The sequence below is a fragment of the Cydia pomonella genome, chromosome 2 (assembly GCF_033807575.1).
Source record: "Cydia pomonella isolate Wapato2018A chromosome 2, ilCydPomo1, whole genome shotgun sequence".
NCBI lineage: Eukaryota > Metazoa > Arthropoda > Insecta > Lepidoptera > Tortricidae > Cydia > Cydia pomonella.
In genome coordinates, this window is record NC_084704.1 from 21,285,932 (window position 1) to 21,301,475 (window position 15,544).

At 36.6% G+C, this 15,544-nt stretch overlaps 1 protein-coding gene across 3 annotated transcripts in view; it reads left to right on the plus strand.

The window, feature by feature from the left end:
- The window catches only part of LOC133534628 (ATP-binding cassette sub-family G member 1-like), a 202,273-nt gene that overhangs the window by 154,298 nt on the left and 32,431 nt on the right, over positions 1–15,544 (plus strand). For 2 of the 3 annotated variants that reach the window (XM_061873839.1, XM_061873838.1), the window contains 4 exons: positions 1,001–1,188; positions 6,220–6,373; positions 7,189–7,357; positions 7,781–7,881. In XM_061873839.1, the coding sequence (XP_061729823.1) occupies positions 1,001–1,188; positions 6,220–6,373; positions 7,189–7,357; positions 7,781–7,881 (612 nt within the window). Of the gene's footprint in view, positions 1–1,000; positions 1,189–6,219; positions 6,374–7,188; positions 7,358–7,780; positions 7,882–9,210; positions 9,416–15,544 lie in introns of those variants that run through there. The other variant, XM_061873840.1, reaches the window with a different exon arrangement.

Here is a 15,544-nt window from a genome sequence, read left to right on the forward strand (position 1 = left end):
AATTGTTTCAATTGTCCCCGGTCTTCCCTACAAACCCTCCACCAAAATCCTTGTAAGATGACATTTGTAGTGTAGGTACGGATCTTTGTGGATGCGGTGGAGTGTGTTTTTTGCAAGTTCTTCACATCGCTCACCCCACCCACCACATTCCCACACATACATACCCACTAGACTAGGTAATCGAAGTTAATAATGTATTTACGAGTATGATCATTAGGACAGACAATTAATCTTACATGTCAATCTTCTTAATTCCAATTGGTAGGTATTTAAAAATTAAATTAATACGTTTCTATACTGTACGGCTGTACAGTAAAGGACTCTATTCTGAAATGAAGACTCATAAGTTTTTAACAAAGCGCAGCATGTGTTAAAACTAGGTACCTATGTACTTTTGTAGCTCTATACAATTGTATACTGGTATGAATATAAGATATTTATATGCATAACTTTTTTGGTACGGACGGCTAAAGAATGAAATGCGCTCCCGCCATCTGTATTCCGTGATAGATATGACCTCGGTATCTTTAAAGCAAGAGTGAATAGGCTACTACAGGCCGCGTAGCCAACGTGCATATCGTTCACTCTCCGTGGCGAACGAAACGCAACTGTCACAGTCGCACTAATATGGAAAAGTGATAGAGAGAGATGACTACGCTACGCTACGGAGCGTTAACGATTGTAACTTTGGCTACGCGGCCCGAACCGGTGAGCTACATCTTAGGCTCTGTCTTTACTTTCCATCAGGTGTGACTAGAGCCAATCGCCGATCAGTTTTAAATAAATAAATAAAAATTACCTACTTGCCAGTCAGCTAAAAATGTACACACTATGTACCAAGTCGGAAAATTGCATGGCAACTTAATGAATCGATTCATGCATAAGGTGTCCGTGTAATTATGCAACTCTCAGTAAGTAGGTAGTTGGTACACAAGTGTCGAAGACAATCTTTTATTAAAATTAAAAATGTCACATAACCAGGTTCATTTATCGTTAACAGGGCGCTGCGCCCCTCCTCGTCCCGTTCCTGGCCGAGATGGGTCACATCTGCCCTACCACGCACAACCCGGCGGACTTCGTGATCGAGACGCTCGTCATCGACCTGGAGGCGCCCGCGCAGCTCTCCGAGCTCTGTCAAAACGGGAAACTGTGTCGCAAATTGGACCGGATCACTGCTAGAGGAGGCCGGTGAGAACCATTAATAACTATTGTAGATAACGTCTACACTTCTTATTTTTATTATGAGTACCAGTGAAAATTATCTGAGTATGTTACGTAAAAGAAAATAAGAGCAATATAAAGTACATGAAATTGTATAAATTAAATAAAGTGGCAACATCAGATGTCTTGTCATAATAATTAAATTTATGCATAGAGGAATAAGTAAGAATAGAGTGCTCACTCGATACTTCAGTTTTGTTACCGAAACTCTTATTATTTTTGTACTCGACATCTAGCATCGAGTAGCGGAATTATCAGTTCTGCTACTTGACAGTAGATGTCGCGACGAACGAAAAGTCTAGTGCTTAACATTTTCAGCTAATGCCTTCTGCTTGTAATATTAGTTGTAAATTGTTGACCAATACAATTATTGGCAGTCGCCAGTCGCAGTGGTTACAAAGCTGATGTATGGAGTTAGCACTCTATGTACTTTTATCTATGATTTTATTTTAAAATATTTTAGTGTATAATGAGTTCTCTTACGAATAAAAGAAATAATAATCATTAAAACGAATGATGCAAAACGTAGTTCAGCTCAGTACCCCTAGTGTAAATTTAGTCGATAGCGAAACGTGACGTACGCGTTTGCGTTAAGTCTCATTTTGTATGGGTTTTTGAACAGCGCGCCAATCGGGACGTTTTGGAAAGTCAAAAATCTCATACAAAATGACACTTAACGCAAACGCGTACGTCACGTTTTGCTGTCGAAAATATTTACACTAGGGGTACAGAACGTATTTAAAAGGCGGTTAACGAATATTTCAAGTTGGTGGATTGTGATAAGATACTCGTATGAAGATCTTTATGAATGTTCTGATATACCCCTCATATCCGATGAGGGGTAAGTATCGCTAACATAATCTAAAATTATAGATGAAATACGAAGTATTTTGGCCTAATTTATCTATTGTAAGGTTATGAGGCTAGATGAAAATATCCGTTATATTTGTCAACGCTAAACGTTAAACCTCAAGAATCTAAAGGACGCACTGTTGAAGCTCAGTGGGCTCAATACATTTCTACAATTGTATGTACTCGTACCTACAACTATGCTAAAAAATTAATACGTAGCTACATAACTAAATATAAGGATAAAATGTCCTCAACACCGAGCTTCTAGGAGGACCAGCGATCTTATTTAGTTACTCACTTAAATATGATAATATTATACCACCTCGATAGACTGAAAAGCGTTCTCTTCTATTATTCAATAAATGTTTCAATTACATTTCATAATGTAGGTATACAACGTTTTATACGCATGGCTTCACAAGGTTAAATTACTAATCATTTCCATTTATTTTCCTTACTATCGAACTGAAATCAACTTATTTACCCCCAATACTCTTAGAAACTTATTCAATAAATAGACGTATATTATTACTGTTACAATAACGACATTTCATCGAACAAAGGTAGCACTTATGTCAGTAGGCACTAGTGAGTTATGATTTAGTTAGCTAGGTAGGTAAAGTTAGGAGGATTAGGTAAGCACTTCAACAACGAATAATCTCGTTAAAGGCGTATCGGCATATATGTAGCTTTTATGCGGTGAACAGAATTTAGGTACAAGTGGGTATATTGAGATAGCTATTCTCTTGAGCTTTGTCCCAATTATTGAAATACGAATATAAAATAATGCTAAGCCTTAAAATTAAGGGCCAAACTTTTAACAATGTTAGTCTAAAATTCTCGTGTTGAGTCTATCGAGAATTAATTTGTTTAGGTACTTTCAATTCCGAAGTTTCAATACAGATTTAAATATTCTTCGTTTATTGTTTTTTTGACATTAGCTAATGGATTTCAATTATCTACGCCCATTACCAGTTAAACTGTGGAAATATCGGAAGAGGCTATGTACCTACCTACTATTACTGCTTAATCATATAATCCGTGGCTTATTCATTATAATTTTCCTTGTTGATCTCTTCACCTTTCAGCGCGCATGACGCATGAAAAAGTTTGCATTTTTGTGGTTATGAAATGGATCGTCATTGCTTTAGGATATATAGATATCTAAATCGCAAGGCATTAGGCCATATAAAAATTCAACATTTTGCAATTTTGCATCCGAAAATGGAGTAAGTATGTTTTTGTTATAAGTACCTAGAATGAATCCTAAATACGCTTTGCAATAAGCTTTCATAGGCTGCACTGCCCCCTAACCATCTGCGGGATCATACGCTTGTTTGCTGCCATCCTGAATGTGAAAAAGTATGCAAGAATCTGACAACATTGTTTTATTTTCTAATACCCCTACCTTAGAGTGTTTTGATGATTCGATGTATGAGGCTTTGTTATACATATTATACTTACCTTTAAATAAGTTTTCATATAAACGGGGAGATTATTAGGTACGTTGCAATTTAAGACACGAGAGTAATTAAAACAATTTTTTATTAATTACAACATTAACACTACAAAAATTGTTCAAATAGGCGACTCGGTCTTTCAAAGCACAATAATGCTCTCATAATCATAAGATAACAAATAGCATGAAATGACATTGACAATAGGCTAGATGTATTTTTTTTAATTAATGTTATCAATCGTTCAGGTTCGTTTTTAGAATCAAATGTATATATGGAACCCACTGCATTAAAGCAATACAAAAGTCAGAAATGATAGTCAAAGTTCGACAGTCGTACTTCACTCGCGAAACGCTCCCAACAAAACGATAAGCAAACGTGACGTCACGGTCACCAAGAGCCCATCTTGAAGTATGAAAAACATTTTGTCGGTGAAATATTGCGTTTATGTATATATTTGCTGTACAATATTTTTTTGGATAAAATGTAAGGAATCGAATGGTACCCTTACTTTATACCTTTTTGGAAATAAAAAAAAACCTTTAATTTGGAACTTTCAGGTCCTACTTATATTTTTTTATCATTTCTAAATATTAGTTTATTTTTAAATATTTTTTTATCATTTCTTAATATTATATAACCACATAATTGCGATAAATTGCTCATTTGCTATTTTACTAGATTTTGTTACAAAATTCAACATGTGTCATCATCCCTATTATATGAGTTTCATTTATATACATCAAACATCAAGTGGGCAGTTACGAGGAAATATACATAATGGATATATACAGATGATTACTAGGTATAACTAGCTTATATCTAAAAAAGGCCCTTGAGGCATTGTACCAAGGATGCTGGCGGCATTTCCTCGTTGTATCGCAATACTGATACGTTTTGCGAGGACGGACGGACAGCGGAGTCTTAGTAATAGGGTCCCGTTTGACCCTTTGGGTACGGAACCCTAAAAACGAACAATAGTTATAGCGCGCCGCGCTAATCTTGAGACAGAAGATCTGGCGATCGCGCAGATTTTAACGTTTTTTCTCAATATATACTTCTGAAACGGCCAAGCCATATATTTTGACTAAGGTGTAGAGTTTGTGAAGTTAGGGCTTGTAGAGTTAGAAGCTTGGCTCTACAAGAGATCTGATAACTTTTTTACATTGCTAGACTTATGGTTTCATCTTGGCACCATTTTATATGAAAATGTTTTTGATGGGATTATAGTTTCTATTTTCATATCTTTTGTTCTTTATTATGAAGTGTAAAATGCTATATAAAACCTACAATCGTTACTTTAACACAAAAGTGGGGAAATGTGTTTAAATACTCAAAACGTCTAGAAACACTGGAAACACATGTAAATACAAGTTAATTTAAAAGAAGAACATACTGCTACAAGTTAGGAGCATTTGACAAATTCCCAAGCCAGTGTAACTGTGTACATGTAATCGAATTGTCTATCAATTTAACTCGACTCTCCATCAAATCTACTACAAGTGGTACAAGCATCGCTTAAGCAGAGATGTTGTACCTACTCTGTTTACAAATTCGTACATGAATTGTATCGTCGTTGGCTTAATTGGAACAAGGAGGAGCAGGAATTCGGTTTATCGTAGTTAATTTTGACTTCGCTTTGCCTTTAGCGCAGTACATATAGTAGGTATTTTATTTAACGCGCATGCACGCTTCTTCTTCAGAAGAATTCAACTTATTATTATCATCATCATCATCATCACAGTGTGTTTGGAGACATAATAAAGATTATGTTTCAGTATAGATATGATGGTCGCACTTGTCTACGTGACAGCGTGATAAAAATATTTTCTACCTGTTTCCATGGCGTGGTGTTTGATCTCGTGGATAACTCCGTTCATCATATGCCCGCTAGATCAACCGATGAAAGGATAACGTAGAATATGAACATACCGCAAACCATTTTTTTTATTTCCCAAATAAATAATGGAGGCGGATTTATATAGATACTTTTAATCGAGTGCAAATTCAATGCAAAATATATCTAAATGCAACGCCGTGTGACCAGCTTCACTACATAGTATAAAACAAAGTCACTTTCCGCTGTCTGTCTGTCCCTAAATGTACGCTTAGATCCTTAAAACTATGCAACGGATTTTGATGCGGTTTCAAGAGAAAGGTTTATAAGTATAATACATACCCGTGCGAAGCAGGGCCGGGTCGCTAGTTTGATAATAATTTACGCGTTAGGTAAAGTTCCCAGAGTATCATATATAAAAATCGAATGTGAGAATATAAGTAAAGTTACAATATCTTATTCACAGTTTTAAAGCGTCTGGTAAAAGTTACCGCCGGCGGAAATGGTCTGGCAATGTTGATTATCAATTTTTAACCATATTTTCTAAAACGTACATAATAATCAGTCATGACAATATTGAGAAAAGTTAGTAATATTTTTACCTACCTTTAGCACAGCACCTTTGTAAAGGACAAATGGCCGTCGGGCCAATATAGCAAGTATGCTGACATTAAAAGTAAATACTAACACTATATTATCCCATACATTTTATTCATGACAAAATAAGTAAGGTTTGGCGGCTCTGGGATCTTGGACTGTAACGTTGTTACGCATTTGAGTGTTTACCTTCAGACAATCAGACATTGTACTCTTGTACTTTAACATTTTTGTTATCCTTCATTTTGTTCACAGGCGACCTGTTTTGCACTCCGATGAATCAATTCAGCGGATATTCGTGGAGCACGTGGCCAAGGAGCTGGAGCAGAAGATGGAGTTCCCCACCACCTTCCTGACGCAATTCCTCGTCCTCACCAACAGGATGTTTGTGCAGAACAAACGGAATGCAGTAGGTTCACACTTTTTTGCTGAATTAGTCAAACTCCGTTTCAGCTTGGGCAAAAATACTTTCGTATATCGGGATGTTCTCCTCTACAGGTCGCAATTTTCAACCGATTCTCGTGAAATTTTGTGAACAGGTTTTATAATTAAATAGAGCTTTTGTCGATTCAATTTTTAAAAATTTTCAAAATGGCTGAGATATACATTTATTTCGTTTTTTTTTAACCCCTTAACGCATGTCTTAAAAAAGATATTTTGTTTAAATCTTAACTTTATAGAGTTTAATATTATAACTGCCATATATGGTTGCATATGCCGTAAATGGTTAAGGTTATGCTCGCAAGGCCCATAGCTCACAGAGCCACTATTTGTAGAATAGTGATATGTGATACACGGCAATTAATAATTCACATCTCTGTTATGGATCTAACCAAAGTACTAAGGGGCTATGTAGTCTATTCTTTAATTTAACTCTTATCCGCATAAAGAGCACCACCTCCTAGTCCACTTACACGACATTTGGTTTATGAATATAAGTCTGAGACCTTAGTCTAAAAATTCGAGTTCCATACATTAAACTAGTTAATTCTCTGTTGACTGTAAAAGTAAATCCTAACAAAAACTGTTCCTCGAGTTTGCATCTGAAGTATGTCGCTGTAAGCGGCGCCATGTTTTTTGGCAACGGATTGTCAAACATTCCACCGCATATAATATACGGAATGGTATAGCGTCATAAACTTGCTCTCAAATTCGAAGCACGAATTTAATTATTCTACAATCAATAACTTTTTCGTTTGAACAATTATCATGTTTTGTTTACAGACAGGCCTCTGGATCCAGCTGCTTCACCACGTGATGTCGGCCATGCTGGTGGGCTGCATATTCTTCCTCGTGGGCAACGACGGGAGCTCACCCATCGTCAACTTCAAGTTCTGCCTCAGCTGCCTTGTATTCTTCATGTACACTTACATAATGATACCTGTACTTATATGTAAGTTTATTAAAATTTTGCAAATACCTACTGAAAATGCTTTATAGTTTTGTATAATAAAATCGGCCAAGTGCGAGTTGGACTCGCGCACGAAGGGTTCCGTACCATTATCTAAAAATCACTTCTTTGTATGAGAGCCCCCTTAAATATTTATTTTATTCTATTTTTAGTATTTCTTGTTATAGCGGCAACAGAAATACATAATCTGTAATGACTTCAACTGGCTAACTATCACGGTTCATGAGATACAGCCTGGTGACAGCCGAACGGACGCACGGACGGACGGACAGCGGAGTCTCAGTAATAGGGTCCGGTTTGACCCTTTGGTACATAAAACTTACTTAACGGCTCTCCTTTTTTCGATTCGATTCGATTAAATAACAAACGTTTTTACACACTAATATTAAATGGTTTATTTTTCAGTCCCCACTGAAGTGCGAATGCTCCGGAGAGAGTACTTCAACCGCTGGTACAGCCTTAAGGCATACTACGCGGCGCTTACATTCGCCTCCCTGCCTGCCATGGTAAGTAAATGTATATTGAATGATAAGTCGACCCGTTTCGAGGCATTTGTTCGCCCACCATTTCTCGCTGGTGGTAAATATGAGTGTGATACAGCGATCAACATATGCATCTGTCTTCACACGGGATATCGACATCTACTGTAAACGAACGTTTCATTTGCGAAAAAATATTTAAAAATGACTTCACAAAACAGTTTGAAATGTCACTTATATAATTTACAACCATAATACATCTCATAACAATTATTAATATTATTATTAGCCTCGAGTCTTTAAAAACTCTTTTGTCGTAGAGAAGTTCCTGGTCTTCATGAGCAATTCCATTTAACCAAAAATCACTATTTAAATCGCTATAAGTATACTTCAGGCTTCTACAAGAGTTCAAGAATACCCTCAATTCCTCATAGAATCCATCATTACAACTCGAGCTTGACAAAAATGTGGCCTTAAAATCTTGTTTTACAAACATAGCAAAGAGAACAAGTCGCCAAACGTGAAGAGTTCCTCTATGATCAACAGCAGTTCCACTTCATCAAATGTCTTTTTTTAATGCAAATGCTTGATTTGTTGCTAAAAATACAAAAAAATATGCCTTTGAGATTTGAGGAGTTCCCTTGATTCCTCATTGGATCACATCTTCAGGGCTGGGCATCACATCTTTCTGTCAGAAATGGAACAATCTCTATTGTAAGTAACATATATTACTTTCAATAAATGAAATATTTTCTAAATCAGTTGAGCAATAACGGAGTTATGAAGTAACGAACATTAATAGGAACACAAAGAACAAAATTTAGACCTCCTCTTTTTAAAATCATAAAGTCAGTTCAAAATAGTCGATCGCTAGTTGGTTTATCGTGTGCGACCGCATTCTAAATATCTTAACTAGACTAAAAAATAAGTAGCATATTGGTGTCACCAAAATACCGAAGTAAACAAAATAAATAAAACAGCCAGCGTAGCCAATCATTAACGATGGGCATGTTGGCTACACGGGAAAGGGGAAACTAAATACTGTTAATCAAATCATTTACACATGATGCTCCAAGCAATCAATTCATAAGATCCCACACATTTGCGTTGGCTATTTATACACAATGTGTGGCCATGCATTAACACGTTCTCTCTCTCCAATAACTCTGTTTTGGTGCCTATCCAAACAGATACATTAACAGGAAACGTCTTAAGTAATCGTAAAAATTATAGATCATAAATTATAATTTATAAAGAGTGTTCGGAAAGAGAAGAGTCGTGGAATGTATTGGGCCCCATACATTCCACGACTCTTCTCTTTCCTCACAGACTCTATAATACATGCAATTTTGACAGCAAAGCGACAACCTTAGAGAGCCAAAAGAAAATCCGATGCAAGAAAGAGGAAAATTCGAATTCGCTCTTTGCATGACTGGGGCGCGTTCCTGACTGGTATGGGCCACATTAGTTATTATAATGATAATTGACAGCAGCCGTCAAATAGTATGAAGATGTCATCCCATTAAAGTACATATTTTTTCCATATCGTGCGTTATTGTTGATTTTGTCCCTCCACATATTACCTTCCTTACATCAGACTTACTATGGTCGAATAAATAATGGCACATTTACCCTCTTTCATATCGAGGGCTTCAGGCCAAAGGGGCGTATACGCAAAAATGCCATTTTTCGTTTTTAACAGCATCGTATTGTACTGTCTTGTAACAATACGTAAGCACAATTTTGTTTCATAATTTTATCATAACAATTAGTTAATTAAATAATTAAAAAATCATTTGGCGTATAACTGACAGTCATCATTTTAATGTCGTTCCAAAAAGCCGAACTGAAGGCGTATAAGCGATATTTTTATTCAGTCCCCAATATTCATCGGAGTATAAAGGCGTACGTTAACACTTCTCTCACGTGACAGTGCAAACCACGAAATAGTGTCACGCTATATAGGCGTACTTACATACATACGTCCATAAACTTTTACCAACTATCCTCAAAGTGCGTCGCGGCAAAGAGGCGTATGAACATACGACCGTACAAAAATTTAAGGTCCGACCGAGAACGCTTTTTTTGTCTCGGCCGAGACCGAGACCGAGACCGAGAATTTATAAAATAACAAAAAAAAGACGTATTTTACACTATAAATGTTTTTATAATCGAAATTCGACGATTTATCAGAATCAATTCGTAGCACTATAAAATAGTATTATAAGGGTTCCGTAGCCAAAATGGCAAAAATGGAACCATTATAGTTTCGTCATGTCCTTGTGTCTGTCGGTCTGTGCGTATGTCACAGCCATTTTACTCAAAAACTATATGATATATTTTATAACCAAATTTGGAACATAGGTGTAGACATAGGTGTAGGTGTAGATATTATGTAAGTCGCTACTTAGTTTCGAAAAAAAATTGTAAAATATATTTTCAAGTTGTGTGTGGCACTTCATTAGATAGGTCTTTAAAAGTACATAAAGCTTGCTAAAACGTTTTATTGATTAAGTAAATACTTTTAGAAATAATCGCTCCCTAAAAAATTGTGTGATCCCCACTAACTTTCGAACCGGGAGAGCAAAAAACTTTTAAGCAAATAATTTTTTAAGGAAAATTAATTTGAATATGGTCGGTTAAGTCATTTAAGAGTAATAAAAAAACTGATCTTCTTATTAAAACAACGAAAGTGCCACTAATATACGCTCTTTTGCTTGTACGGCTTTTTTGTATTGTATGAAGGTACGGAACCTTCCATTATGCTTGGTCCGACACGCACTTGGCTGGTTTTTTCAGTACGGATATGCACAAAAAGAGGTACAATAACAAAATTCAAAATAAAGAGTTCTATATTGTAACCCAAAATATCCGCCACAGGTGTCGTTTTGTATTTACCTACAGTTTGTTTTTACCCGTTAACACAAATATATATATATCAAAATATCCAGTGTCATCTTCCACTCACAACAAGTTCATCGAAGTTACATCCATTACGATATACACTCATTTATTAATCAATAACAACAACCACAAAAGTCACAAAACGAAAAGACCCAAATGAACAAGTCATTACTTGCAACCGCGCCTATCCCATCCCAACACTTAGTATTTGATAAGTAATTGGCTTTAAATGTTGGTACGAAACCAATCAAAATCACAAAAAACGTCACACCAACCGGGCGATGCAATCAACGGGTGACTTAGACCCCGGCGCTCGTGCGCGGAAAATTCAAATTCACCAATGACAAATCATTGCCCAGTCTCGGTCTCGGCAAGAATCTCGGCCCATTTTGGCCGAGAGCCGAGACCGAGATCTCGGCTCGATTTTTGGCCGAGAATGCCGAGACCGAGACCTTACAAAAATTACGTTGGCCTTCAAATAATGCCGGGCCAAAGGGGCGCGGGGACAGCGTCCTTGATTGCCGCATATTGCTATCCCTTTCTGTCAAGCGGGTAAGCGCACTAGGGCCGCCTGTCTCTCAGTCAGTGTCTAGTGCGTTACAGTATGGTGTGCATCTCGTGCGAATAATAACAATGAAGCGGAGCGCTCGTATTCTTAGTTTGGTAATAAAAGGTAAGTAATTCATCACAACTTATTTTAGGAATAAGTATGAAAATAAATACCTTACTGAATACTTGATATTTCATGAAATATGCGCTTCTGTTTTAACATTATCTAAAAGGGCCGTTAACTTGTCATTGTGTAAAATGAAATGGTAGAATCAGTCATTTGCGGAATAAATATTTGACTTTGAAATACACTAACGAGTGGTACAGGTTGTATTAAAAATTTTACTAGTTAAATTTGATCCACTTCCCAGTTACCGATTGAGCTGAAATTTTGCATGCATGTGTAAAACGCAATATTCTGGTACCATGGTACTGATCTGATGATGGAGACGGAAGGTGGCCATATGAACTCCTCAATCACTTAACATAATCTTATCGTGTTTGGGCTCGTTTGATTTGTCTTGAAGAGTAGGTGAAGTTTTAGGAAAAAAAGTACAGTTAGCAATAAAATCTGGTCCGAAAAATTATATTTTAGAAAAAAAAAAATATTTTAACATAAAATTCTAGTGATTATTTTAGTACTTACATGTTCTTCTTCATTTAAGAGCCTCGCTCTTGTCGGTGTTACTTAATAAAAAATCCTTATAATGTATTCAATAAGATTTCATTTTCAATCCCATTCTAGTCGCGGTTCGATAATATTTGATTTGCTTTGTCTTTGGGTTACTCTTTGTGCGTCTAATGCTGGGGCTACTATTTGCTAAGCTTTGCTCTTCTTCCTTACGCGTTTTTTAAATTCCAGGGCCTGAAACCGAGAAAGAAAATGTGGCACCCGCTGATGGAGAATTGGAATGGAGTCATTCACCCAGAGAATTTTTTTTTATAACATTTTCTGAACATTACGTGAATTGTACCTGAGTGTTTTTAAAGCATGTTTTTTATAAATAATTATTATTGTTGTGTTTATATAAATAAGTGTGTATTTTATAAATATGGCTGTGCAATAGTTACATTGGCTGTGATACCTTTATAGTATGTATAGTCCTCTGTTAAAGTTTTATGACGTAATTAGTAATTCCTGCCATAAATAAGACTGAAAGTCGTTACATTTATAGTAATGTTGTCACATTTGCTAATTTTTTAAGATTTTATTTGTATTTTAAAAGTTGACATTCAAAAGTAATTCTTAAGTGTAACATTCCTCTGTTATAATTTGATGGAGACGTAAGTGGGTTAAGTTGTTAGCTAAACTACTTTTAGGTTTATTAGTACAGAAGATTTAATATTGTTTCTTTTTATGAAATGACGATAAATGATGTCGTATTTATTCGTTTAGAAGTTTTGATTAATATTTTTTATTGTTTAAAATAGTTATAATTTTGTTACCAGTGGTACCATTTAAGAAGGAGTAATGTTTACTGTCTGAATACAAGTTTTGATACGTTTTAACCTTTTGTTTTAGTTAATGCACTCTAATTTAATCGTTTGATTGTTTCTTGACTGCTTTCTTAGTAAAGCTGTCATTGTGTTGTCTTAGCAATTTCCATGCATCCTTCACTAGCGATTTCAATTCTTTTCTATAAATCGTTTTGTACTACTCGACTTTTAAGTGACTACCATTTACCCCACCCCACCAAGACACAAGTTTGCGCGTTTACCGCTAAGAAAACCCCATTTACTGTGGTCCCACAGTTCCAATGCACAGCTCTTACCATATCAGGGAGTATTGGGATCCTTGGTGTCGACATTTCCAGTGACGTCCAATTTCGTGGCCACCTGGAAGGGAAGGTTAAGCTTGCATCCAAAAAACTCGGTGTGCTCAATAAAGCTAGGCGATACTTTACTCCAGGGCAAAGACTGCTACTATATAAACCGCAAGTCAGACCCCACATGGAGTACTGTTGTCACCTTTGGGCAGGAGCACCTGGATGCCAGCTTGGACCCTTCGACTCAGTCCAAAGGCGCGCTGTACGAATCGTCGACGATCCCAAACTCACAAGCGGCATTGAACCATTAAGTCTAAGGAGAGACTTTGCCTCCTTGTGTGTGTTCTACCGCTTGTACAATGGGCTGTGCTCTGAAGAATTGTTTGACATGATGCCAACGGCCACTTTCTATCACCGCACCACTCGCCGTCGGCAGGGTGTTCATCCTCATACCCTAGAGCTTAAATGGTCGCGCACTGTGCGGTTTAAGAGGAATTTCCTCCCGCGGACGCTCCGGCTGTGGAATGAGCTCCCTGCCGATGTTTTCCCGAGGGTATACAGTATGGGGTTCTTCAAAAAAGGAGCGTACAGGTTGTTAAAGCGTCGGCAACGCGCATGTAACACCTCTGGAGTTGCAGGCGTCTATAGGCTACGGTGACTGCTTACCATCAGGCGGGCCATATGCTTGTTTGCCACCGACGTGGTATAAAATAAAATAAAAACCTACTATCACAAATAGTAAAAATGATCTTATTGGAATTCAGTTAAGTCAGTTTTCTTAAGTAAGACACGTCTTAACTCTAACTCCCACCGAAGGGCTAAACGACTGCTATTATAGGCAAAAATCAGAATAAGCGGCGTGATTGTCTTTTGAAACACTTCTTCTTATCGTGTGGGTTGTAAGATTGAATAAATTGATGTACCTTACAAACCCTGGTGTTAGAGTTATTGAGCCGCCAAAGGCCTCTGACATGGCTCTCATGACGAGCACCACCGGATAGATAGCAGGCGGGACCAACGGCTTTACACCGTGCCTTCTGAAGCACAGAATCATCTTACTTTTCGGACAAACCAGCTCGAGTCGACATTGCTTAATCTCGTGGACAGTTGTGACACTATCAAAACCATCAAGAATCATTTTAATAGTAAAATCTAGATGAACTTATGAATATTTACTCAAAATATAATTTGGCGCCCTATTATACGACCACAAATGAAGGATACTTACACGATAAATTCGTCAGCCCAGACGGGCGTACAAAAATCAGAAAAAATAGAAGAAACTACACAATGATGACTAAATTACTGTAAAATTAAAGTATTTCGAATTATTAACAGTATTTCCACCTTTCATGATTACATTATCGAAAAGAAAAAAAATGAATTATACGACCATAAATCTCAAGTATTTTTCAGAGAATTTCAACCTAAATGTCGGAAATTACTGTCGTGGTAAAGAGGCGTAACTACATAATTACTGCTTTTTAGAATACGTAGAACGAAACTAGGCATGACACATGAAAAAGATAGTAATTTAAATATTCTGTGCAAAATTGTATAACAATCGGTACATTGTAACAAAAGTTATTCAGTTTTTTGTGTCTCCTGAAAAGTAGGGTTCTTGGTTATACGCAGGCAGGTAGACAATGAACAAGTACCTATTCTTTTCTGTGCCGATATCTCTGTCAGGTCATAAGTCATCAACTAAAAGTTGACAAGAGCACATCGTTCTCCTGGGCCATCAATAATATTATCATGGCATTCTTGGCTAAAGAGCCAATGTAGAGGATCACGGTAATGACCGGCAGCGAAACTGATTGATATTGGCGATGGCGATATTGCGTTCTCGTGTTTGTGAACACTGTAAATCCATCATTTACGCGATCCTAAAATAACATCATACGTTAGCACAACTACTTCCTAAACTCGAAATGTTCTGTTATATATGTATAGTTATGTTTAAAACATTGTATATTTATGTGCGTGTTTATTTTGAAAATACCCTTGTAGGTATATCACTGTTCGTTTCTTTGTGTTTTTTATTTTAGCTCGACTTTTATGTTTTTGCTTATAATTTTATCATCATCACATCCGCTCGAGAAGGCTCTCTTTTTTCTTAGATATAGGTGTGCAAAACACCTTATAGTGACCATATCAACATTAAAAATCTAAAAATAGGGACTGAATAAATTAACCGACTTGGTATTACATGGATCTCACTACTTTTTACGGTAGAAGAACTGAGTTGCGAGACTTGGTTTTTTTTATAAGTTATGTTTTCGGTGGCATTCGATTAGAGATTAAATCAAATGCGTTTGTTTTTCAGAGCTGTTTGAAATTTAAATGTCATTATAAAATCGATTTCAATTTTGATGTCACACACATTGAGGTTACACAATAATAACATTTTCACAGACGAGAAATCTATTCCAACAAAACAGTTTATCATCATGCTGGTCGTAATTTACGGT